Below are 26,206 nucleotides of genomic sequence, written 5' to 3'. Positions count from 1 at the left end.
CAATAGTGAGAAAAGAGACTTACTGATTTAGAGAGAGAGAGAGAGAGAGAGAGAGATACGATAAAAGAGAAGATATAAACTTGTTCAATCAAAACCCTCTAACTTATGAAAGAGATCACTTAAATACATTGATTAAATGACTCCTCAATTACATCAAACTACAAATAGGGGTGATAATATAACTTTTGTATTATGCATTATGAACCTAAGAACAAATCAAAAAACACAATTAAAAAATAATTGCACCACACATAAAAATTACAAAGATTTAGCGTGGTTTGGTAAAGCCTATAACCACGGTGAAAATTTCACAAAAATTCACTATGCAAAAAATAGGAGATTATAAGTTTCAGCTCCTTAAACCCTATCTCCCTCGCACTTTTTTTCTCTCCATTCCAAATCCTAAGTGCCCTTCTATATCGGGCTACAAGAGATTACTAATTAGGATATACAACCGGCAAGCAAAAGCCGAATAAAAAAAGTTTTCCTCATTCAACGGACCCGATACCAAGTTCGGGCCACAACATTACAAAAATCTATCCTTTACATCATTAGTAGTTGCGGTCTTCCTATCCACTATAGTTTATAATGAAAAAACTAGACAAAGGATATTAGATATTTCTTGACACATAAAAAGATTGATTATAATTTAGGTATTACTTATGTTACTATTTAGATTATATATATATATTTTTTTGAAATAATTACAGTTTGTGGTATAATATAGATTGAATTACATTTATTTCATGTGAAATTGCTCCTAATGTCCCATTTTAATTGTCTCTTTTTGGAATCCCAACTTTTTATGATGTAACTTTAATATTTATTTTTTACTGTACCGTAGTAAATGAATTATCAAGATTCAGTAAGATGATGTTTTATATTTAATTATTTTTATAAATTTAATGTAAGAAGGATAAAATAGAAATATAATAAAATATAATAATATTATATTGACATTCCAATTGGGACAATTATTTTGATACAACTACAAATGGAAACACGGTCATTTATTTACATTGAAAAGTAAACTAATGTAGAAGTCTATGGTTCATGAAAATCAATATAAAAAATAATTTGTTTAACAAAGTCGAAAGCCCAAGTTTAGTTATCTAAGCAAAATTAATTATAAAATACCAGATGTGCCCTTATCTTTCAGTTTTAAAAATATAATAGTACGGAGTACTTCATTTTCCTCTTATTGCCATCCAACTATCGGACGCGAAGGGACCTATCAGCTTTACCCGCTCATAACGTTTACGCGCCACTCTCGTCAGCTCTAACCTCCAAGTACCAGTCAAATTATGTATATATATATATATATATAGTACGGGCACATGTGTGCGTGTCTGTGGAGAGAGAAAATTCAAAGGACGTAGGGATCATTTCATGGACTTTGGAAAAACCTTTTTAAGATTCAAGAACCCTCTCTCTCTCTCTCCCTCTCCCTCTTATCCTGCGCATCCCTCAATTTCTCTTAACCTGCGCATTCCTTCTCTCCAAACGCTCCTCTGCTTCTCTCTCTCAATATCTGAGGTAATTTTCACATCTGGGTTTCTTGTAATTTTAGTTGTCCTGCCTTCTGTCACTCTGTGGGTCAATGATTATGTGATGATGTTTAAGCATATATAGGTATTGGCTTAAAATTTTTGTGGGTGTTCTGTTTTGATTTATATTTTTTGATTGTAAGATGAGTCTGGTGCAGATTCATGACTTCAATGTGAGTAAACTGCTAGTGGGCTTCGATTTTGCTTGTGCTTTGTGATTTCTGATTTTGGATTAATAATTTTTTGATATTTAAAGATGTTATTTAACATAGGCAGATTCCTGACTTCAATGTGAGTAAACCGATATTGAGCTTTGATTTTGCTTAAGTTTGTGGTTTCTGATACCGGGTTGTGATATTTAAACATATATAGATATTGGGATAAAAAGTTGTGGTTTTCTGTTTATAGATTGTAAGATGAGTCCGATACAGATTCATGAATCTAATGCGAGTAAATAACTGTTATAGTTGGTTTTTTTTTTTTTTTTTTACCTTTTTTTCTTCCGGAAATTGAGTTAACTGTTGTGGAGCTTCTATTTTGCTTGTATTTGTGGTTTCTGATACTTGATAATTATGAAAATAATAGGTTTAGAGTCAGAATCCCGTTAATTAGTCATTCATTTTCCTTAAATTCAGTGGCACAGCTTTAAATATTAGTTTATTGTATGAGAGGGGGCATCTCTAGCTTTCACTTGCAGGAAAATTTCTATAGGAATATGATACATGAATGATATCCTACTTGTTTTTGTTGGAACTATTTTAGTGACACTGCTACATGCAAAAGCTTGTTACTCAAATTCCTATTATTAGAACCCTTATTCCCAATGATTATAATTAAATGTTGGTAATTACTTGAAAGTCCAAAACTTGCTGTGCAAATAAATTAAAGTGATTAAAAAAATAAAGAACACAACTGACAAATATAAAACAAGAGAGCAGAAACATACATGGTTCACCTAAAGAGAGAATTCAACCTCTTATTTTCTGCAACTTGCTGAAACCACTAATAATCTCTTCTTCTGATTGACCTGATATCTTCACAAGCCCATAAAAGAACAAATGAAAAGAACCCAAATAACCATGGGAACCAATAAGAAGAAGAGACATTGTACAGAAAGATCCCACTTTTGACCACTTTCCTAACTCAAAATGAAAACCCAACTAAAGATAAAAGCCTTTGTTGGTGGACCATAGTAGGTGTCAATGGCAACTACCTTCCCATCTCTCAAGTTTGAAAATGCATTTCCCAGAATGACCTTTCATAAAGTAGAAATAATCAACTTCAGATTAGGAAAAGCAATGCAGCGATTCATATGACTGTTTCAATACAAGTTTAATACAACCTAGGTTCTATTTTCCTTAGCTCATCATGGAGTGCCTGCCGAACTTCAAGTTTTTTGTAGAGCTTTCCAAACACGTCCCATAAATAAAGAGTCCAATTTTTTTGCATTCATAAAAGGATGGACTTTCTACAATCTGTTTATATGTTAACGGGAAACAGTCTCTCCACATGCGGAGATAAGGCTGCATACATCTAACCTTTCCCAAATCTTGCAATGACGGGAGCCTTATGCATTGGGCTAGCCCTGTGATCTTCCTTGACGAAAAAAAAAAAAGGGCAATTTGGTTACTACACAAGTAGGGAAGAGGCAGGCCTTGGCGCAGCGGGAAGGTCATGTAGCCCCACATGGCAGGAGCCTTGTGCACTGGGCTATTCTTTTTTTTATTATTATTATTGTATTTTCTTTTTTAACATAAGAAGTAGGGAGTTGTAGAAAGTAAATAGGTGATTCTTACATAGAATGTTTTCGCATTGTTAATGTGTTAATGCCCATTTTTTATTTTTTGTAAATAACTGAAAGTTGTCAAATATGGCTTACAACATGGTAAATTTGACCATAAACCTTATTTTATCTGATAATTCAGATGAGAAATCATTGTTTAAACATGCATTTGTGATTCCAACAATTATCCGATACATAATAACTGATTAGCTAGTACAGAAAATTACTCAACAAACATGCGGTAAGAAATACAGTATGCTGGAAGTTTCTAAAATCCAAAATGAAAACCAGGAGTGAATAAAGAGTATAGGTTGCACCTGTATGCAACACGGTGCAATAGCCTACAATCTTACATCACTGGCTTGTTGACCGGTGAGTACTGTTTATGTAAAGGTGGAAAAACAATACATCAGCATCAATATCATGTGGACTTAAGCTTAGGTATGTTTGATGACTCCCTATTCATGCAACATCTTTGGAAAAATGACATAAATGCATCTGTCAATCATGCACTACACCAGATGCTATATCTAAGGAGGACCTGAACTTATTGTTTCTTGTTTGTTTTCTATAGGATAAGTATGTAGCAAAAAATATTCTTTGATAATGTTTCAAAAAAACTAAATTAGAACTTGTCTAGTTAATCTTATTGACACCAACAGTCTAATCAGGTTGTAAGTTATTAACTGAAATTTAGATTTATTTACAAGGCCTTTTGTCACATACAATGAATTTTCCTGTTCGTCCTTTCATGAAATAGTATACCAAATTTGTTTCCAGCCTTGTAATAAAGTTGATATGATGGGCAATTATATGTTTCGCTTCATGTGCAACTAAGCATATTGTTTTATGTTAACATCTCCTATTAGCAATATTAGCAGGAACTAAGAGGGAGTAGTTCAGTGCGAAGTTTCATTTTGCATTTTCTAAAGAAATTAGTGGTGGACTAAGTTTTACATGATGACATTGTCCAAACATGTGACATATTCATATCGGAGATAGGAAATCATCTTCAGTGTTGCAATAGTTTATATCTTCAGGGTTCCTTGCTTTTGATGTTAGGATTTGGTCTCATTTTTTGTGAATTTCTGGAAGCAAGCCCCACTTTTGCACAAATGAAATTTTACTTAAAAGTTTGAAATATAATTTTCAATTGAAAATTATCTTCCAATTGCATAAAATGATGTATTTGGAATAACACGCTTCCAATGGTTCAGTTTGGCAGGTTCTGACTTTGATTTTCATCACAAACATTTATCAAAAGAATTCCGTAAAAAGGCTGGTCATTGGTGTATCATTCAGTTATGAATTGTTTCTCTTTCATATTCAGAAGGAGGTTGGATTCATCAACTAATCCGCCTACTGAACTTGATGAAGGTATACTCTCACACTGCTACAGATGGACATGGAATGTTGAAAAATTATATTATTTCTGTTCTTATTAGATAATCCAAATGACCTGGTCATGTGCTTGAAAAAGTTATCCATACATCATTAATCTCTCAATCTATGTGTTGCCAATATTCCATAATCTCCTGACCAAGTTGAATCCTGAGCAGAGCTTTCAGGCATCCACAACGTTAAGCTGTACACCTACAAAGAGCTAAGAATCGCCACTGATGATTTTAGTCCCACCAATAAAATTGGGGAGGGTGGTTTTGGTTCTGTCTACAAGGTAACTTCACATACACTGTCTATGATAATAATTCTTACTTTGTCATCAGATCATAAAATGGTAAATTAGCTGTTTTCTTCAAAAGTCTAAACACTGATACTGTTTTAAAAACCACAATTTGTGGATGGTTAGGGAATGCTTAAAAATGGGAAGATTGCTGCTATAAAGGTTCTTTCAGCTGAATCAAGACAAGGAGTGCGGGAGTTCTTGACAGAGATTAAAGTAATATCAGATATAGAGCATGAAAACTTAGTAAAGCTCTATGGCTGCTGTGCTGAAGGAAGTCATAGAATTTTGGTGTACAACTTCCTTGAAAATAACAGTCTCGCGCAAACGCTTCTTGGTAATTCCAAACTTTTGTTTTTGTTTTGGAAGTCCTTATGTGTCTAATGTTTTGGTGAGCCTGTGCTTTGGCGGGATGTAATTCCAATATAGAAATGGAGATGAGGAGCTCCAACAATCCTTGAGTTGGGCATATAGGAAATTTGACAATTTGTTCCAATTGTGAAGGAAAATTATATTATTTAATATAATGCAACAGGAATTGGTAATGGCCTTATTAAATTTCGACGGGAAGGTGTACCATTTTTTGTAATCAGATGTTTTTAGTTTACAGAGTTGCTGCAAATTTCATGCTTTATTTATAACTTCTAGCAAAAAAATTTATTTTATTTTTCCAAATTAACTTAAGGACATTGTAGTTTCATGTACGCGTATAATTTCAATCAAAAACAAAGACAGGCATTGTGAATTTATTCTCTGTTAAAGTAAATGGAAGAAATGGTTTAAATTCTTTTGGCTCTCAGGTGGGGGTCACAGGAGCATCCAGTTTAGTTGGCGAAGACGGACTCATATTTGCATTGGGGTTGCACGTGGACTTGCCTTTCTTCATGAGGGAGTGCGACCACATATTATTCACCGAGACATCAAAGCAAGCAATATTCTCCTTGACAAAGACTTGACAGCCAAAATTTCAGATTTTGGTATGGCAAAGCTCATCGCACCTGACATGACTCATGTTAGTACGCGTGTTGCTGGAACAATGTAAGTCCAAAAATATTGCCCCCCACTCAATTATTCATACGACCACACATTTTATGTTGAATGTGTTCTTGAAAGCATTAGCTATACAAAGTTCATTGCAGCAGTGCACCAGACTGGCTTGTATGAAATGGATCGTGAAAAATCGAAAGACGAGGTGTAACTGGATCACCAGGACCTTGAGTAGGTTGAACAGGGCCAATCTAATTCTGTGCCCAATTTAAAAAACTCTACCTCATAAACAATGGAATCAAGAAAATATTCAATTAATAAGCGGACACACAAATTTGGGCATGTCTATCAATAATCCCTAAAAGATCGTCCAGTTTCTCAGTTTCATTGGTAAAGCAGTTGACAGTCTCTTTTCATTGATGCAATTTAGATTTTAATTTTTTCATCCTTAATCTCAAGACTCCTTGAAATTATTAATCTCATTTATTTTAGTTTCCAGATCTAGGATGGAACCTTTTTCAACTTTCAACTATTTCAGCCAAACTCAGGAAATTTTCTGTCTCTTGTTTAAAGTTATCACATTCATGCTTGTGATGTTTTGGCCTGGATTTTGTTTCGGCCCAACCCTGTTTTTACCCAAAAAGAGAGAGAATTGAAAATCACAGGAAAGAGAGTGAGAGCGAGAACTAGGGTTTGGAGGCTTAAACTTGTAATCTCCTGATTTTTGCATAGTGAAATCTTTCACCGGATCTTCACCGTGGATTAGGCAAAACTTGTGTCGAACCATGTAAATATTTGTGTCTTGTCTGGTGCTTGTTTTTGTGTGTTTCATGATTGTTTCTTGGTTTGCGCTGTTTGTCGCAACAACACTTAACAATCTTAGGTTTTTCTGTCAACTTTTAGTTGTCTTTTTCAATATTAGACTTCGAACAAACCATTCACATTAAAGGATGTAAACAATCCAAAAAGCTACATCAAACTTACACTCATAAGACTTGGGGGAATCTTTGATTTGATTTAACAGACAATGGACTTGAGGACTCAGTCATAGATGCAATACGTGTCAGAAAATTAACGTAGTTCTTACTTTCCAATTTAGTGGTAGAAATGCCCTCTTGATTCAGTGAATCCATTCCACATTTTAAAAACAAATCATAATTTTACTCGTTTACTTGAGTGAACCCACTCTGATACCAATTGAAAAATCTAGAAGTAGGTCCAATCTAATGTTATGCCCAATTAAAAATAATCACATAAATTATGCAATGAGGCAGAAAATTGATTAACAAGAAAACACAAACCAAGGCAAACACATTTTTTACATGGGAAACCCCAAAGGTGATAACCATGGGACCTAGTCGAGCACTGACAAATTGCAAGTTACAATCACCCCCCGATTTCACAAACTTGAATTGCTCCAGTCGCTGCTTAATACATCTATGACCAAATTGTCGACCTGACAATTGGGTAATCACCAGATCTCACACACGATGAAAATAGAGCAAGCACACAACAAAGAATGTGCTTAGAATTTGGTCGTTGTTGAAAACAAGTTCTATTATGCAAGTACACAAATCCCTTAATATTCTTCGAATTCTTATTATTTTCTCATATTCCCGTGCTCTAGAATGCTCTAGGTCCATGTTATGGACTTGAATAGTCTAGAACAATTTAGGAAACTTTAGAAATCAGTTTCCAAGTAAAAAAAAGATTGAATTCCAGCCGTATGTTGAACAGAATTAGGACTTAGGACTAAAGGGTGGACTAATCGGATACAAACTAGAGCAACCTTGACCGATGCTCTCTGGAGTGACTTTGACTAGGCCAGTCTTGTTGGTCTGGTGGAGGCCTTGTATCCTTTGATTGTTCTACATAAACCTTGGATCAATCTCCAAGTTATGCAAGTTTTTAATAATTTAAAATATCCTGTTTTCATTTAAATTAAATAATTAATTAGGAACAATTTAAGGCCATCTTGACTAATAATTACCACCCGAACCTTGGCCTTGTAAGTCATTTACTGAACTAAATATATTTAATTAATTAGCCCAAACAACATTCAAGAACGGGAATGTGGCTTTTCATCTTCGATTGGCATATAATAATGATCCAACAGGCAAGTGACACGTTTACAATTAACATTGATTTTTTTTTTTTTTTTTTGTCAGAGAAGATTCCAGCATCAGCTTTATACCTAACAAGTTGTAAATTTAGGATCAAGTAATCTGCAGTCCCATATTTGATGTCTGGTAATGAATTTTTTTTTTTTTTTTTAAAAAATAATTAAAAATTGAACGAACTGTCTTAATAATTCCACTTTTGATCTTTCCTTGACCACTTAAAAAGTTTATTTTTTTTCAGTTGACTATGATTTACTAGACAGTTCCTTTTTTGATGATTTTGTTGATGTGTGTTTATATAGAAAATCCCATTATTAGCTTACTCTTGTTGTGACTATGTTGATTTCACTTTATCAAATTGAGTTGCTTCAGTCCTTGAATTTTCTTCACTTTCCTCAGAAGGTATCCCAACAATGGGATGAGGAAATAAGCATGGATCTGCATTTGAGCACGCTAGGATATAGTGAAATGCTTCCTATCAAACTAAGCATGAATATTATTTAATAGGAAAACATTCTGATCATCAAGTTCCCAAAATCTCTCTCTTACTCTTATCTTCTGTATGTTTTTTCTTTTTGGGTTGCACACCATCTGTTATGACCTTATATTCACGTTCCTTTTGTTTCAGAGGTTATTTGGCACCAGAGTATGCAATAAGAGGGCAGGTGACACGTAAAGCAGATATTTACAGTTTTGGCGTTCTCCTTGCGGAAATAGTCAGTGGGAGATGCAACACAAACGCACGGCTACCTGTTGAAGAGCAATATCTTCTTGAAAGGGTAGGGAGATTTTAGTCTACCACAAGCATAGATGATCTTTTTTTTCATGAAAGAGTGACTGCATGTATCAGTGATGCAAGTGGATGTCATTGATCCATGAATCCGCTTCTCATACTCTTCCTCACTTGAAAAACTTACATTATTATAAGTTATGGAGGAGTCAAGATGTAAATACTAATGGAAAATCTGAAAGCGTACAAAAATAAGGCATGCACTCACCCTGAAAATTTTTTGAGGGGGCAAACTTGAACAACAAAATTATACAGTGGGGTATTATAAAAAATTCAGAGAGAGTATGGCTTGGTTTCTTCTGTTTATCATTTGAAGAACCCTGGACGATAATTCCTTGGTACAAAGTTGCATTTCTTTTTGTTTGACATTGAAGTTATAGAAGGAACTTGTGTGAGTATATGCTAATTGCTATTCAGATGTAATGCACATAAAATATTGGTAAACTGGTACATATACTAATCCTTAATATTTGAACACAAATAATTAATTCTTGAGCATGTACATATCTCTTGGTCTGCTTCTGGGCTGAAGTGATTTCATCTGGAATCCTGGAAATTGTTTTATTCCCACATCATTTTATGAAATATGCCCCTCATGACACTAAATAATCGTTGAATGAGTTAATCTATAGGTGATGCTCAAACACAGTTATCGAAAATGTTCACACACTCCCTTGTGGCACACCTTTATTCTGTGTATTACACTGGAGTTTAGACTGTGATTTTGCATGGTATAAAAATTTACTTTGCATATCATTTGATTGGATCTTACCGGGTATAGTCTGTCAAGTGCTAATAGGTCTTTCCAATGCTACAAGTAGAATTCATAAGAATAATATATGCTGGATGCCGTGGGTGATCAGAAATACTCTAAATATTATAGCCATTGCTTCCCTTGTTTTGTGCAGCTTGTCTGTGTGAATGATTATAGTGCAAACTTTATGATGTTTTAATACCTTGTTTTCCATTACCTTGTGTTCTGTGTATAATCTCGTGCTGATTTTGAATGTGGAGATTCTGAGTGTTGTGTTACATTCAATCCCTTAGACACTATTTACAATTGTGGATACACTTTTCACAGACATGGAAACTTTACGAGCGAAGGGAACTGGTGGCGCTGATAGACACGTCGTTGAATGGGAATTTTGATGCTGAAGAGGCCTGCAGATTCTTAAAGATCAGTCTTCTCTGCACCCAAGACATTCCGAAGCTTCGGCCATCTATGTCAACTGTGGTTAAGATGCTAACAGGTGAGAGGGGTGTCGATGACAGTAAGATAACAAAGCCAAGCCTAATCTCTGATTTCACGGACTTCAAAATTAGTACCCCTAAACCCATGCCTGATACAGACATCACATCTTACAACATATCATCTGGACCGTCAACTTGCGCAACCATGTCCTTTACTGCTGTATATGATCGGACCATTTGAAATATCAGAGATATATTTGTTGATGCAATTTAATTTAATTTAATTTTTTTTTTTTTTTTTTTTTTTTGAGGCTTGTTAGGCTGTGTGAAATTGTACAATGATATGTTTCTCTAGACACTCGATCAAAGTACTCCTTGTATATGCACATGGTTCACTATAGAAGAGAATTTCAACCAACTCACTTATCTCTCATTTTCTCTCTCCTTTTACCATATTGGAAGTTTTAATTGAAATTCTGGTCATCAAGCGGTGTTTCAGGCACCAAATAAAAGTAACTTTTCCCTCTCTTTTTAAATCAAACCCAGGCCCGTGGAAAAGGACAATACTTGAGTGCCATACTCGAGTTTTGTGTTTTCCCGACTGATGTGGTTGAATGAAAATTTGACATCTGTGACAAAAAATAATATAATATTAAAGTTTTTTAAATTTGTATTTTTTTTCCTGTGTAATGGGTTGAAGAATCAACTCAAGTAATACAGAAAATAAAAAATTCTCGACCTAATCCCAACTTTTAACCCCACTCCAAACTCTTTACTTATTTATTTTTATTAAAAAATGCTTAGTCTAGGATTAAGATTTGGGCATGTAAGGTTGCACTCAGATCGGAACCGAGTTATTAATTGGCCTTTGCTCAAATGGCACTCATACGAGAGACACACACACGAAAAGGAAAAAAAGGAATAACCCAATCTTTAACCAGTGGATGAATGACACTAAATATGGTATAATTAATTTTATATAACTAGTGGAATCCTAATCTCTCCCTCTCTCTCTCTCTCTCTCACACACACACACTAATAAGGAAAATTAAAAACAAAGATGCATCGCGGAGGGTATACATGAATTAAGCTGAACATCATGAATCCTGGGAAAACAAATGTGGTAAAGCTTTAGATATTGTTAGGAGCCAAACACCATGCATCCTGAGATCCAAATCATCCAACCAGTTTGGACCACCTTTTCTCTGTAAATGTGAGCTTTAATGTTTCCATATAAGGAGATCTCTAAACTCCCACCAGGACCTGAACTTATTTAACAGCTGATTTTTCCTTGTGCCATTGTTCCTTGGACATTCAATTCCATTTTATGAGTTCAAAATTGTTCAATACAGGCAATTGCTTCTGCACCATAAGCTCGTTTGCCCCGGCTTTCACGTAAACATGAACGAAATGGAGGAGAAAACTGAGATCCAAACTCAATCAGAAATCCGTGGATTTGGACGCTGAAATGAGTCAAATGATGAATGAAGCAGCTCTGGCCTCTGGCTCATTTTGTGAAACTTACAAACGAAGAAAATTCTAGAGTCCCTTCAAAATTGCATCAGAGGAAGGGGATGAAACAGTGGCAAAGATCTTCATGATTGACAGAACTGAAATTAGTTGTAACCCAAAAAGAAATGTGAAAAGCAATCTAGGATCTCACCATGGTGAGATGACTTCAGATATCTTCTTGCAGCATTTCCTCTGTTGTGGATGTCAGTTTTGTTGTGGTCTTATAGAGATGTTAAATATGATGACTGGAGAGAATAGAACTGAGTTTATGCTGTTCATGTACATTGATGAAAAGATCAACCTTCCCCGATTTGATACTGTTCCTGAACTACGAAGTTGTAATAGAAAGAAAAATGAAAATTCCTACAGATTACATGTGAGTATAATATGAACGGGACTAAATACGAATGCCTTGTTGGGACTTGCATTATCAAACCTTGGGTTGGTTTGATTGCCAGAAAATTTGTGAGACAGAAAAATATCAAGGTAAAAATAAAATTTTATTCTATTTTCGTACTATTTTCTGAATCCGGTAACAAACCGCTGGATACCAGCAAAATCTGATACAATGTTTAAATCACAGAAGCTGCCGTCAGTTCCATTTTTCATGTAATCCACAAGAAACTTGCCCTGCTTTTCACCATTTGTCTGTAGCAAGAAGGAAAAGGAATTCATAATTAAATCCATGCATCTCACACTCATGGAGAACAGCAAGACAAAGTAATACTCTTAACAATAAACCCTTTTAGTCAACATTTGCTGGTCCTAAAATTATTATCCAATGCCAAACGTCAATCACTTTTAAACTTGTAGTTCTTAAGCTCTGGATGAAATATCATTTGGTCTTCATTTAATAAAATTGGAAATTTCAAATAAAAAATTCTAGTTGTTGAATACTTTAGACTAATGAATTTGCAGATTTGAGAATTGAAGGTAAGATTTCGGTATAAAGTAAAATTGAGAAATGCCCTCCTCTTCGTGTGTAATGCATTCAACAAAACGTCAAATTCTTTTTTACTTAAAATTCTGACTTTTTGAGTAGAATTTTTTTCTTAAAGTAGTTCTTACTTATGTGTTATCAAATGCTCTTGATAGAGGGGCCACTGAATCATGATTTTCAGCATTTAGTAGAGTTATAAAGCCAGCACTTATTATTCTTTTAGGAACTTTTAACTTGATCTGCAAACAATTAAAATGGATTCATCCATATATATAGAGAGAGAGAAACCATTTGCATCTGATGGAGTCCAACATGCAGTACTTAATTCTAACTAGAAAACACTTCACATTCTCTAAGAGAGCATAATCTGAAATTAGAAACACACACACATATATATTGGTGAAGGCCGGGTTCTATAGAAAATATGTTTCTACAACTCATATTAGGAGGGAGGGAGGGAGGGAGAGAGAGACCACCACAGGGTGTTCTTCCAAACTACCAACCTTCCTCTCAAAGAGATGAGTTATATATAAAAATTTCAAAAGATCTTAAAATCCTAACAATTGGATTATTAATTATGTGTCATCAACACATATAATCTTAAATGCAATATCACCAGTCATTAAGTTACTATGTTCATTTCATGTGACAATTTAAAGACAACTTAAGAAGACTTCGTTATCCCCCCATGGTAGGTTAAACATAAACCAATAATTAATATTGATCCAACCAATGCGCCTACACAGTGTGAAGAGGGAAGTAATAGGAGACCCTAATCATTGGTACTATTTTGCCCAAAGTGATTACTCTGATACTCCAATCTGCATTCCCACACTTTATAGCCCAAGCTTTTACCTCTATACTAAGCAATGGACCCTATAAATTTAAATAAACAAAAGTAATAAATTTAAAATGGAAGTATCGAAGTACTGAATAAATCTTAATAGCCAAGGTGCAACGATATTCTTGTCAAACCCCTAGGTCAACCATAGGGAACAAAAGTTTGCAATACCTAGGTGTGTGACCATTTATAATCTAGATCATTAAATGGATTTTAATACGATTATTAGCACAGACCAAACCCACATTTCACAATGATCATGGATGATGTTATGCATCTTATCATGTACTTGTACAATCAAAAGAATCATGACTTCACCAACGGGCATCTAGCCCAATGGTATAACCTCCCCATCCTCAAAGAGGCAGGGAGGGGTTCGAGCTCGGGTGTAGGCAAAAAGTGTGCGTGGAGTGGGTGTGTGAGTTGTGTTTCTTGCCAATGAAAAAAATATAGAATCACGACTTTCAGATAATGTTTCTTCTATCATTGAAACAAACATTCAAAACCATGTTCCAAGATATTATCTCCCTAATATTAACAAAAATGTCGTCATATTGTTTGGCTAATATTTGAAACCGTATTCAGACTAAATTAACTAGGATGCTTGATAATGACGATAAAAACCCACATGGAGAGTATGACACTAAAACCCTATGTACTATTCAAAAGTTAAATCTTGGGGGTTAAGAGGATCCTTAGTTTGGTTAGTACAGGTCTAGGTAGACGTAAAAGACACGTGGGGCCGAATCTTGCCTTCACCTAGGTAAAGGGGTTTATGGGATGAGGGAGGGCTACCCCTGGTTCTGTAGTCCAGCCCTAGAATCCAGCCACACACACATGAGAAAAGAGGTAATCTTAGTCGCACAGATTTAATCAAAAGGTTCCTACTGGTGTGGGCTAACCATAACTATACCCACAGAGAGAGCCAAAATAGGACAGACATTAACAAGTGAAATTCTTAAACATTAGCCAAGAATCAGGTTCCATAAAAAAAAGATGCACCCTTAACAGTCATCTTCTAAAATGGGTTATCATGATGTCAACCAGTTGTCTCCATTGCTCAAGATGCATGCATCACTAAGCCATCAAAGCCTATCAAATGAGTATCAATGCATATTCCTGGTCAAAAGAAGTGACCAAACCATCGACCTACAGCTAGAAGATCACGTGTGAAGGAATATAAAAAGAACTAATTAAAATAGATTTTGTGATGTAAACAGCATAAATTTCGAAGAAAAGACCCATTCTAACTTGAGAAGAAGGGAGCTTGGTACCTCAAAAGCAAAAAATCCGCCTGGTTTCAACATTGAAGCGGCACTATTACAAAGATGAAGAAGATCATCCATGCCATTTGCACCACCATCTAATGCAAGTCTTGGTTCATGTTGAGCAACTTCGGCTTGTAGACCGCTGATATGTTCACTAGGTATATATGGTGGATTGCTCACAAGGCCTACAAGCTCTCCTTGAACATCCTTCAATGGTTTAAACCAAGATCCTTGCTTTATCTCAACTTTATTCTAATATACAAGTTAAAACAGAAGATTAAGATAGACAGAACAATTTAAGATTATGATACAGAAAACATGAAAATTATAAAGGGGAAAATAAGGGAGAAGACGAATCGTGGGGAAGAACAATTAAACACCATTTTCATGCCATATTATTATGAGCATGACAGCATAAGACATGGGGAGGAGCTACAAGTTTTTCCTTGTGCAAGAAATCCATTTCTCAATTTCACCATCTCATCCAGATGGTATTAAACCATTCAATATCATGCAGTTTCAAAATATCAAAATATCCAGTTCTCAATTTCAAAATATCCAGTTCAGAAACCGTAGATCCTACAGGGGTACAAACATTTTTGTGTGACTCCTTCATTAATGCAGTTTCCAATTAAGAAATGATACCAAAGCATCATTTTCTATGAGCATATCTGTCTAATGCTTTTAATAATTTTCAATATCACTCATCTACACACTATAGTGATTAGAAACTTGCAGCTTTCTATCAAGCAGACCTTACACGTTTGAGATTGCAGGCTTGCAGTCATCACTTGGACAACAGGTCCACTCTCCTGGACGACTTTTATCAGATCTATTATTGATGGTAGTCTTTTGTGGAATCCAAAGCATTCATGACACAAGAAGACCTTCAGATCAAGGACGCAACTACACTCTTAAAACTCTTACTAATCCCAACAAAAAAAACTATAAATTGGGAAACAGCCACATAAAAATCATAGCACCTTTTTTACGGCAGTTCTTGTGATTTTATCATATGACAAGATAAAATATGGTTGTTTCATTATTGTGTTAGTGTTTAAGTTGGAATTCTGACATATGTGTAAAGTCATAAAATGTAAATTATCATGAAGGCTCAAATCAACCATTGTGAAAGCCCAAAAATGCCACCTTAGCTCCTTTTGCCAAGTCTTTAATGTGTATGGATGGTTTAAACTTTCCTTTTTCTTTTGTTTCATCTTCTTGCTTTTATATATTCTCATCTTCTATACTTGACACAACCTACCTCCTCTTTGATCCATTTTCTTTTGATTTTTGGTAGCTTTATTATCAATTTTGGATTGTATACCCAATTCTATTATAAAATTTGATGTTTAAGTCTCACAAGCAAGAATCTTTCACAATTATACTCAAAAGCCAGTTGGAAACCCTATTTCTATGGTGATGGAATTGTAAAGGGAAAGTTGAAACAGATTTGAAGTAACTGAAAACACCACATAAATTAAATAGTTCAATATAATATTCATACACATTCATATTTATAATGCTACTCAAAACTTCTTTAGATGAATGACAAAACCTAATGATAGATAAACTTCCACTAACTACAGCATTTGATCAATTTCATACAAAAGCTAATTATTCCTCACCATTAACAAGTTCAATCTACGTAAACGAAAAAATAAAACCAATGATTTGGAATAGACTTTAAAATCACTAACCTGCAAATTATACCTCTGCACATTATAAGACGCCACTGCGATCGCAACCGGGCTTAAATCAGTTGCAATTACCCTCCCACAAGTCCCCAAAATCCTCCCAATCCCAATAGCAATTGCCCCAGTTCCAGTCCCCAAATCAGCCCACAACCCCTCTCTCAACCCACCATTGTTCTTAATCACACTATCCACCAAATCAACAACCAATTCAGTCTCAGGCCTTGGGATCAAAACCCCTTCTTGAACACTCAACACCAAGTCCCTCCAATGCTCACACCCAACTATGTATTGAAATGGCCTCCTCTCTTCAATCCTCTGTTTCCACAAATCATAAAGCTCTTCCAAATCTGCTCTTAGTGCCAATAACATGCCATCATTGTAGTTATCTAGAAAACCCAATTGGGTCAACAGTGGTTTGGGATTTTCCATTGCATCTTGTATGAGCCAGTTGAGTTCTCTGTACAGTAGCTCGGTTTCTGGGCCGTTGTCTGACTCCAAGCATGTGGAACCGACAGAGAAGGCTAGGGTTTTGGCCCAGTCTCGCCATTTTCTGAGGTCTGATAGGGTTGCTGAAGAGGTGGGTGGTCTGAGAAAGAGTGGTGTTTGAGGTTTTAGCGAAGTGGGTGGACACGAAATCGATGAAGAGGAGATGGGTCGACCCGGTTTGGCGCGAAGGAAGATGGGCGAAAATATGGAGGAAAATGATGAAAGTGTGAAGCTCAGCTTCATCTCTCCCGCTCTATACAGAGATGTATATAATAAATTAGGTCGCAGTTGCGGGCGCATTGTAATGTAATGGAATGGGTCTGTGTATGAAATTTTTTTTTTTTTTTTTTAAATAAATTTATTAAACTCTTAAAAATCTTTTTAAATAACTTTTTTATAAATTTTAAGGCTTGTCATTATTAAAAAAAACTTAGTATTATATTTTTTAATAAATAAATAAATATAAACTCAATTATGAAACAAATGAATAGCGTCCCGCACTAAAACTCTCATGACAAGAACTGTGTGTTTAATTTTCTCTATATTCATTCTTTTAATTCTCTATATATCACTCAAGTTTCTTTTTTTTCTCATGTTAACTTAATTCTCAAATTGTCTCAATCATCATTTTAGCCATAGTGTCCCACTAGCGTATTTTAATTGTCATTACTTTTGCTAATCTAAGCCTAATTTATTGGATTACAGTAATTTACACCGACTTTTTTGGTCAAAATAAGAGCCTATGTGTTTAAAATTACACTCATCACCCATGAATAACCATGATCTTAATCACATTTTCCTTTGGATAATAGCCAAGATAAGGGATGACAAAATGATTTTCTCCGTTTGGAGTGGTTTTTGAGATGTATAATAGAGTTTGGGCGTGTTAGATTAGGGTTAACCATCATCTACCCTTATTACCATATATAGCATTATTTTATATGACAATAACTTGATCTCCAAGCATGATCTCTCCTATAAAAACCTCATTCTCTTGTATTACATATTTCTTACATCAATACAATATACCATATCTTTATTCTCTATTATTATTTTTAATTGGAGACAAGAGAGACGATTATTTTTTATTTTGTGAAATTATTACAAGTCTATAGTACTCGTCTATTCTAATTATGCTCTCTCTTTTGTTTCAGTTTTGTTTTCTTGTTAGTGTAATCTACTTTCATTATTTCTAGTAAAAAATGTAAAATATATGTAAATGTGAGAACATATTAGCAAAATTACAACTTTTTTGAGAGCTATCCCAGGACAAACTATTTTGATAGGGAGGTTAGTGTAATTTTTTACTAGTAATACACAATGAAAGTCCCTGTAATTTACCTACCACGCTACTACAAGTACTTATTTTATTTACATTTTACTATCATCAGGGTCTCCAAAAAATTATATGTGGGGGCAGTATTGAATTTCTTTTTAATAATCTCAATTGGCCTAATAGGAAAATTTGATAGATATATAATTCAAAAAGAAAAAACCACACGGAATAATAGGTTAAAAATTGTCCAAAATATCTTTTGAAGTTTACATTTTCTTTCTAGAGCGTTTACCAAAACTGATTAGGTTTGAATTTTCTAAATCTAAGTCAAGGATTGGAATTTGGTAAAATTACAGATCACTCAATTGAAGTTTGGTAAAATTACAGATTAAATCAATTAGTAATTTCGGGAAAAAATAAAATAATCAAATGAGGAAGAGAAATATATCTTGGTCCCTTAAGTAAGAAAATGTTTCAAATGGTATATACCTGATTTTACTATTTGGTGTCCCTTGTTATGACAACGAAATCAAATGACCTCCCATATTATGATAAGGAAATCAAAAGGGCAGACATACCAACTGACCATTGTATATATATATATATATATATTATTTTCTCATACTAATTGTTTAGTTCACAAAAATAAATAAATAAATAAAAATTAATTGGTTAATGTGGCTTCTTAGTGCAGTTGCTTAGTCACAGTCCATTTGTTTATTAATTGGGTGTTGGTGGTCTCTCATTATACATGTCATTTGATAATAACTTTCTTTATGAGATTCGGTGGTTATAGGTGAGACAATGTCTCCAGGGTGGGGCCATATTTTACAACTAGTTAATCATCTGGCTAGAAAAGGAAGTTTCAATATTTTTTTTTTAAAATTATTTATTTTGATTAATAAGCTAAAAGATGTTATAATATATATCATTTTAAACAAGGAAGTTGATATATGATTGTTGTGTCAATGTGTGTGTCTTTTTTGCCTCCCTTTCTGGCCACCTTAGGGCATTTCAAATCATTTTGATCATAAACCAATTTTGATTCAATATGTGTTTCAAAGTACGTGGGTGATATTGGCCGAAGTCACAAGTACAATGTAAGAATTCGAGTTTGTATTGGCGAGATGTAATGTAATCGATCTTATTTTTTTTTTCAAACTCGTACATAAGTTAAAAAATTTACCAATTTACAAGTATAATGTATGAATTTAATTAATTTATATTAATTTTATCTGAATTCGTTACCGTGAATATCGCCATTTCATCTTTAGACCAAACCAAATTAAAGTGAAATGGTAAGTCTAATCTAGCGTTTGACTGCGTACTAGTTAGTAGCCTAAGTAGGCAAACTACAAAAGTTGCATTTTTAGAGAATATTTGAGTTCAGATTTTGGCTAATGATGAAGGTCCTGTGGTCCAATGCCTTTAATGCTTTTGCCAACTCCTTTAGAGGACACCGTGTCCACCTTTTGTCCATTCCCATTCTTATCTGGTCAAAATTTTCCTTTTTCTTTAAGAAATTTGAAATTAGACAATGACCATTAATTATCTGAGAAATGAGACAATGACCATTAAAAATTCACTTTTCTCTTCTTAATATTTTTCTGTGTCTGACCAAATAATATATATATATTGATTATGGACACTTTCGAATTCTATTAGTACAAATTTGTGATAATGATATTCACGAGATTTTGCATTATTTTCCTCATAGATATGAGTAATGTTGTGACATTATGATTCAATGAGAAGTTAAAATTCAATTAGTCCTTAGTTGTGCCTGAATTAATTTTGACTTTAATACCATTATAAAAGATTTCATTACTCTTAGTACTCAAAAAAACTTAAATGGTTCATAAGAATCCAACACTTACTGATTTAAGAAAAATAATTTTTATTTATTGTAATGAATTGTTAGTATTACTGTTTTTAATTAATTATCGATCCCATCCACTTATATTTTACGTAAATAATTAATAAAAATTATTTAATTTAAAAAATTCACTGCAAATCTTCGAATGTATCACTGTACCTGATTTAAAATTTTAAATAGATAAGTAATATTGCATAACGACCTCTAACTAAAACACTGTTTCGTTTAAAAATAATTTTGTTTTTTTTAAAACTAAATTTATTAAAATAATAATATAAATCCACCATGCGTACTCAACATCATCAGCTGATTCTTGCTCTCCTCTCTATATTGCTCTGTCAGACATTTTTAAATTTTCAAGTTCAATATTTTAGGGTTTTGCTCGTGATGAATTTCAATCTGATCTTCCTTCTCTCTCCACTATTAATCTCCTATCACCATTTATTGATCTCTGGAGTGAAATAGCAGAGAGTATTTGAATCTCTTCTGATTTGGGTGGAGAGAGTGAGGAGGAAGAAGAAGAAGTTATTCCGATCGCTTAGAACACGAAGATATTGAAAATAGTCAAATGGGTATTTGCTATTCCTCAGTAAGACGCACTCACAAAGAAGATAGTTGGAAGAAGCACAAAAGCACGAGCATAGATACAACACTCAAGAAGACGAGACACTCCGGTGATTTCACCTCCTTCATTAGCAAGTTTGGTGGTGGTGGCGGCGCCGGCGGCCGAGCGTCGGTGACGGCGGTGGCTCTCCATCAAATCCCGGGAAGGCTGTTTGGGAACGGCTGCAGTAGCATCGCGAGCTTGTATACGCAGCAGGGCAAGAAAGGAACCAATCAAGATGCCATGATCGTTTGGGAGGTAAGTTGCTGAATTAATTATATCAGTGGCATTGTTCTGCACATTTCATTTTCATACCTAAACGTATGATATGTTGTGTTGCTCTGTATTGGTTCAGTTTTGATGAATTGCTTGGAATGTTTCTACTTTCTACCATAGAATTATAGTTCAAGAAGTGATACGGTCTTTTGCGGAGTATTTGATGGTCATGGTCCTTATGGTCATATGGTTGCAAGGAGAGTTCGAGATTCTCTTCCTGTTCTTCTTTGCAATCAGTGGGAAGCTAATTCCAATGGCGATCCAAGCTGTCGGAGTGAGAATGGAACCACAAATAGAAGCACAGAATTGGAGGAATGCGCGGATTCGTTGGAGGTTGAAGAGAAAGAGAGGCTCCCTGAGAGATATGTACCATTGAAGCAGTCAATTTTGAAGGCTTTCGAGTTAATGGATGAGGAATTAAACTTGCACCCAGTAATTGATTGTTTCTGCAGTGGATCAACTGCTGTTACTTTGGTAAAGCAGGTATATTTTCTTGCAGTATTACTAAATCAATTTCTACTTGAGTTTTTGATGTCATTGTTTTGGTACACATTGAGCAATCATTAGAAAGAGGACACAAAAGCAAGAAAAGAGCAAAGGGATTACTGAGAGTTGGAGAGAGATATCATACAGAGCATCTGTAAATCTTTTAGAAATGTTAAGTTGAACCTGCTTGTGTGTAGATAGATAAATTGAGATAAGAAAGAAACAGAAAAGGAAAAAAAGAAAAAAGAAAGGAATTTAATGAGTAACACATTTGCACAAGTTTGACAAATGTAGGAATGTGGGCTGTATGCTTTTGCAAAGTCAAACTTTTAGAAATTTATGAAATTGGGAAGTCTTCTGAAAACATTGTCTACACATGAATAAAGTCATCCATTTCAGACGTGTCTTGTGTCTTTCGTTACCGTTTGATAGGTATTCTAGTTATTTTTCTAAACTATGATTTTTTAAGCAAATGGGGTAGTTGCCAGCTTATGTTCATAAGTTTTGGCCTTTGTCATTTTGTATATCTTGTATATAGAAATTCTCTCAAATTTCTCTCCTTATTTTATGAATATGGAATTCTTTCGGTAGTTTTCTCTTCTTCTTTTCTATTCAATCCCATCTTTGTTTAAGAATGTTAAATCTCTGTGCGTTTGTTTATAACTCTCCCACTTTTTAATCAGTTTCTCTGCAATTTCCTATTTATTACCTTACAAAATAGTATATAATCATTTTAATGGATTAAGGAGTTTTATCTTTCCTTTGTAGTCCTTTCTCAATTCATTAATGTTATTTATCAATTTCAAATCAATGGTGGATTCTTTTTCCCTCTCAAAACATGATATTTACAAGTTTAGTGATGCAATGTCAACTTTTTGGCCAAAGTATTTCATTGACATATTAAATTGTGAAATTTCCGTTGTTGATATAGGAGTCTAGTTGGCAAGTTATCTAGAATGGCAAAAGACTAGACATTATCTCTTTTGTGTGTTGTCCATAAGTTTATGGGAGCTAAATGACACGATGGGCCGATTCCACACTCAAAAGGACTAGTCACTATTGGGGACCCACAGCCATTTTATGAAGCTCAAGATTACCAAATAAACACCCGATGTGGGACAAAACACATCTATGCGTCGGTATTAGGCTTCCTGGCTAGACCATTGTGCCCTTACAAGGGAGAACCACACCTACAGTGAGACCTGCACAATTTCCCCCCCAACTCACATTATATTACCTTTGGATTGGCTTTGATACCATTGTCACAATAGGTTCTTCCACACCCATAAGGACATACACACCTGATGCGGGATAGAACATGTCTACGCATTCGTGACACAAAGCTTAAGTTAAATCCTTAGTGAGCAGGATGAGGTTTCTATAATTGAAATGTGTTTTGTGATAACTCAATATGAGTGTTTGACTTAGTGATATGCAACTTAACTAAGGCTGGCTTCATTACATAAGATCATTGAATCTATCATTTAGTCTACACATTAAAATATGTAGCAGTTTCATGCTGTGTTTTGTACTGATTTGTTGAAGCTCTATATCCCAAGTGATAATTGGATCATCTTGCATTAAGTTATTGATTCACGTCCATGCTCTTCAGGGTCAGGATCTTATAATTGGAAATGTTGGTGACTCAAGAGCAGTACTGGCAACAAGGGATAAAGAGAACTCTTTGGTTGCTGTACAATTGACCATTGACTTGAAACCCAATCTTCCAAGTCTCTCTCTCTCTCTCTCTCTCTCATGCACATATAAACACATACTCTAAACTGTTTGTCAGAAAGACTATGCTTTGGATATCCACAGAACTTAAACGCTTGCCATTTCTATTTAGGGGAAGCCGCTAGGATCCAGCAATGCAAGGGAAGGGTCTTTGCTTTGCAAGATGAGCCGGAGGTTCCACGTGTATGGCTGCCTAATAGTGATTCACCAGGTTTGGCAATGGCTAGAGCTTTTGGGGATTTCTGTCTAAAGGATTTTGGTTTAATTTCTGTGCCAGATGTTTATTACCGTCACCTCACGGAAAGAGACGAGTTCATTATTCTTGCTACCGATGGGGTATTCTTATCTTATTCCATGTTTAGTATACTTTCAAGAAATTTTTATTATTCCATGTTTTACTATACTTGCAAAAACCTTCTACCTTTAATTTGAAATACGGTGTCGTCTCTTCATTATCTGGGTGACAATTTGTGGTGGGCAGGCTTTCTTATATATGGTTTGTTTACTGCTTTTCCATGGTGGTTTTCATTTTTTTTGTGCCGCCACTTGAAATATAATTTTTTTTTAATGCCACAATGCAAAAGTCTTAATTTAAGCCGAGATCATTGATCTATTTTATGTGGGTAGAAGACTAGAAAGGCAGAGCTGCCAATCACCATGTCTTAGGTTGCATTCAGTCAACCTATATTCGTGTTCTAAAATCTCACATCATTTGTCACAGATTTGGGATGTTCTCTCCAACAAGGAAGCTGTAGATATTGTGGCCTCAGCCCCTGATTGCGTAACAGCAGCCAGAGCTCTTGTTGACTGTGCTACCAGAGCATGGATGCTTAAATACCCCACATCCAAGATTGATGACTGTGCTGCTGTATGCCTATTTCTGGAACATGGTTTTGCAACTGACTTTGAGCAGGCAGAGAATGATCTGACTAAGGGTCCAAAAGAGGTGGTACAAAGGATCTGTGAAACCGATGGGGACACCAAGAGGTTAGACACTGGTGATGTTTTAGCATCACAACCTTCTGTTCTTGATCATTCCGGTACTTTAAGAGAGACTGGTGAGATTGTGCTTGTTTCTGAGTCAACTGAGGAAAAGCTTCCCAAGAGAAGCCTGAGCCACTCTAAGAGGAGCCTTGCGGAGTGCCTTTCAACAGCTGAGGACAATGAATGGTCAGCTCTTGAAGGTATTACCAGGGTCAATAGCCTGCTAAGTATTCCCAGGCTCCTCTTTGGAGACAAAAGATCAGCCAGTTGGAGGAAATGGTTATGAAAAGTCCGAGGGCTGTCTCGACTTTACACAAAACCAAATAGAATTGTTTCATATGATCAAAGATTGCGCAAGTGCACAATTTTATTCCACAAAAAAAAGATTGCACGAGTTCAACTCAGAGCTATAAGAGTGTAGATTTCAAGTTGCCAGAAGCAGATGGAAGTGTCAAACTAATGCTTATATACGTGGTGTGTACTAAAAAAAATCACCAGATGGGGTCTCTGTAAGTTTCAAGTTGCCTGATGCATATGGAATGGTAACATGCAATGCCTACAATATCAGCATACCAGAATGGATAGAACATCAACTGAATTTTGTAAGTTTTGCTGAAAGTTACAATTACAGATTTTGATAGTGATACTTTGTAGGAGGATGGATCATATCTATGTATGTACTATGTACATATGTTCGTGATAATGTGCTTTGATTCTCAACTTTGTCTTGCATATTTTGCTCTGAAAATTAGTATATGCAAAAGAGTGACAGGATAATACATCTATATAACAGATAATATGATTTGATCTTTGACTGTGTTGCATCATTTCCTTGCATATTTAGCTTTGATGGTCCTTTGTAGTTTGTTCAGTGAACAAAATTTAAATTAGGGATTCAATTAAAATCAACTACTACTATAACTATGAACTGATGATGATTGGGTGGGTTGAGTTGGGCCTAAGATCTTGGATTGAGTTTGGGCTGGGTCTGGTCTTGAACTCATCCTAATCATTTATAGGATATGTAATCACATCTTGACCTACCCAAGTGTGTGTATCTAGCCTTGAAAGCAAAAGCTTGCCTATTGTTGTTTTTTGTCAAAACTTACAAGACAGTAGTATGTGATCATAAAATGAAGTGGGCTCACTCTCTGTTTCTCTTATTCCTTGTTGGGAAATGTGAAAAATTATTTGAACCAATGATTCTCAAAAGTTCATACATACATATATAGATATGTATATATATGTTTGTGTTTGTGTGTGTTGCTTTTTCTTGGAACTTAAAAACATGTGTTACTGCTAAGCCTCTTGCTAGAAGAAGAATCTTTCAGATACTGTCCTTCCATATTCTTCTTGGACAGAATTGAGAAAATGTAAAACCACTAGTTTAGAACAACTAGTTGTATGTATCATTTTATTTAAATTTGTTTGGCATAATGGTAAAAGATTTCTGGTTTGACAGTGGTTTCATTTTGTGGTAATAATTTTAATATTAAGTTTGTATTTATTTAATCTGCCTCTGCCAATACATCCTTAACTAACAGACCAACATTCTATAGCAGTTTTTATTTATTAGTTATTTGGAAAAGTAATTTACAATTATATTTGCTGGCAAACTACTGAAATCTAGTTAAAGCAACTCCTGAAGGGCCTGAATAACAAAAGAAGATTCTCAATATGGCAAAGGGTGGACCTTGGGCATGTCAAGTCATGAAATACATGTGATGAAGAAAATTTCAAGTGCAGCTTTTTTATGCTTGCACTCCAAAATGCAGAGGAAAGGACATATATAAAATGTCTGTTTCCTTTGGAAAACCCCAACCTCACAAAAAGAAGAATAAATTAAATGATTTTTACAAAAGTGCTATTATTTGATTGAAGGAGTGGAAAGGAAAGAAAGGAATAGGAGAAGTAAGGGAGAATGGAAAATGATCCTTACTGTCTCTAATATATTTGTATTGTGGAATGGTTTCTACTCCTCTAATATAGTAGATAGGATCCACACTTTAACTTATCTATCACATCATTAAGCAAGTTATAATTTTTCTCATTTCTCTTTTGGATTCGAAGGAATTTCTTTTCCCTTATTTATACTCTTCTTGTTAATATATGACTTTCCATCACTGT

The 26,206-nt window shown here is 34.8% G+C and overlaps 3 protein-coding genes across 3 annotated transcripts; 2 read left to right on the top strand and 1 right to left on the bottom strand.

Annotated features, from left to right (window-relative positions):
• Window positions 1–1,228: 1,228 nt before the first annotated feature.
• Window positions 1,229–10,407, top strand: LOC132312319 (cold-responsive protein kinase 1-like). Its single transcript, XM_059810646.1, has 7 exons — window positions 1,229–1,536; window positions 4,548–4,707; window positions 4,890–5,005; window positions 5,138–5,348; window positions 5,812–6,049; window positions 8,747–8,897; window positions 9,990–10,407. The coding sequence occupies exons 2-7, from the start codon at window positions 4,635–4,637 to the stop codon at window positions 10,338–10,340; spliced, it is 1,140 nt and encodes a 379-aa protein (XP_059666629.1). The 5' UTR covers window positions 1,229–1,536; window positions 4,548–4,634; the 3' UTR covers window positions 10,341–10,407.
• A 1,685-nt stretch (window positions 10,408–12,092) lies between these two features.
• LOC132312318 (uncharacterized) lies at window positions 12,093–17,145 on the bottom strand. The gene is made up of 3 exons (XM_059810645.1): window positions 16,361–17,145; window positions 14,667–14,912; window positions 12,093–12,259 (listed from the first exon to the last, which is right to left on the bottom strand). Exons 1-3 carry the CDS (start codon window positions 17,141–17,143, stop codon window positions 12,128–12,130), a joined length of 1,161 nt encoding a protein of 386 aa, XP_059666628.1. The 5' UTR covers window positions 17,144–17,145; the 3' UTR covers window positions 12,093–12,127.
• A 3,146-nt stretch (window positions 17,146–20,291) lies between these two features.
• LOC132312316 (probable protein phosphatase 2C 66) lies at window positions 20,292–24,906 on the top strand. The gene is made up of 5 exons (XM_059810644.1): window positions 20,292–20,857; window positions 20,996–21,358; window positions 22,974–23,091; window positions 23,208–23,431; window positions 23,817–24,906. The coding sequence occupies exons 1-5, from the start codon at window positions 20,564–20,566 to the stop codon at window positions 24,363–24,365; spliced, it is 1,548 nt and encodes a 515-aa protein (XP_059666627.1). The 5' UTR covers window positions 20,292–20,563; the 3' UTR covers window positions 24,366–24,906.
• The last annotated feature ends 1,300 nt before the right edge of the window (window positions 24,907–26,206 follow it).

This window comes from Cornus florida, unplaced genomic scaffold (assembly GCF_030987335.1).
Source record: "Cornus florida cultivar Cherokee Brave unplaced genomic scaffold, ASM3098733v1 CherokeeBrave_3.0.0_Hap2_Chr06, whole genome shotgun sequence".
Taxonomy (NCBI): Eukaryota; Viridiplantae; Streptophyta; class Magnoliopsida; order Cornales; family Cornaceae; genus Cornus; species Cornus florida.
The sequence above is the reverse complement of the archived record's forward strand: the minus strand, read 5'-3'. Positions and strand labels throughout refer to the sequence as shown.

What these genes read in the sequence shown, in the direction of transcription:
- LOC132312319 (XM_059810646.1), top strand. Translation starts at nt 4,635, where the DNA reads ATGAATTGTTTCTCTTTCATATTCAGAAGGAGGTTGGATTCATCAACT. An exon ending in TCTCGCGCAAACGCTTCTTG is followed by an intron (nt 5,349 to 5,811) that starts GTAATTCCAAAC and finishes TTTGGCTCTCAG; the next exon opens with GTGGGGGTCACAGGAGCATC. An exon ending in ACGCGTGTTGCTGGAACAAT is followed by an intron (nt 6,050 to 8,746) that starts GTAAGTCCAAAA and finishes CTTTTGTTTCAG; the next exon opens with AGGTTATTTGGCACCAGAGT.
- LOC132312318 (XM_059810645.1), bottom strand. Translation starts at nt 17,143, where the DNA reads ATGCGCCCGCAACTGCGACCTAATTTATTATATACATCTCTGTATAGA. An exon ending in TGCAGAGGTATAATTTGCAG is followed by an intron (nt 14,913 to 16,360) that starts GTTAGTGATTTT and finishes CTTGTATATTAG; the next exon opens with AATAAAGTTGAGATAAAGCA. An exon ending in GCGGATTTTTTGCTTTTGAG is followed by an intron (nt 12,260 to 14,666) that starts GTACCAAGCTCC and finishes TTCTTGCTACAG; the next exon opens with ACAAATGGTGAAAAGCAGGG.
- LOC132312316 (XM_059810644.1), top strand. Translation starts at nt 20,564, where the DNA reads ATGGGTATTTGCTATTCCTCAGTAAGACGCACTCACAAAGAAGATAGT. An exon ending in CTTGAAACCCAATCTTCCAA is followed by an intron (nt 23,092 to 23,207) that starts GTCTCTCTCTCT and finishes ATTTCTATTTAG; the next exon opens with GGGAAGCCGCTAGGATCCAG. An exon ending in TTATTCTTGCTACCGATGGG is followed by an intron (nt 23,432 to 23,816) that starts GTATTCTTATCT and finishes CATTTGTCACAG; the next exon opens with ATTTGGGATGTTCTCTCCAA.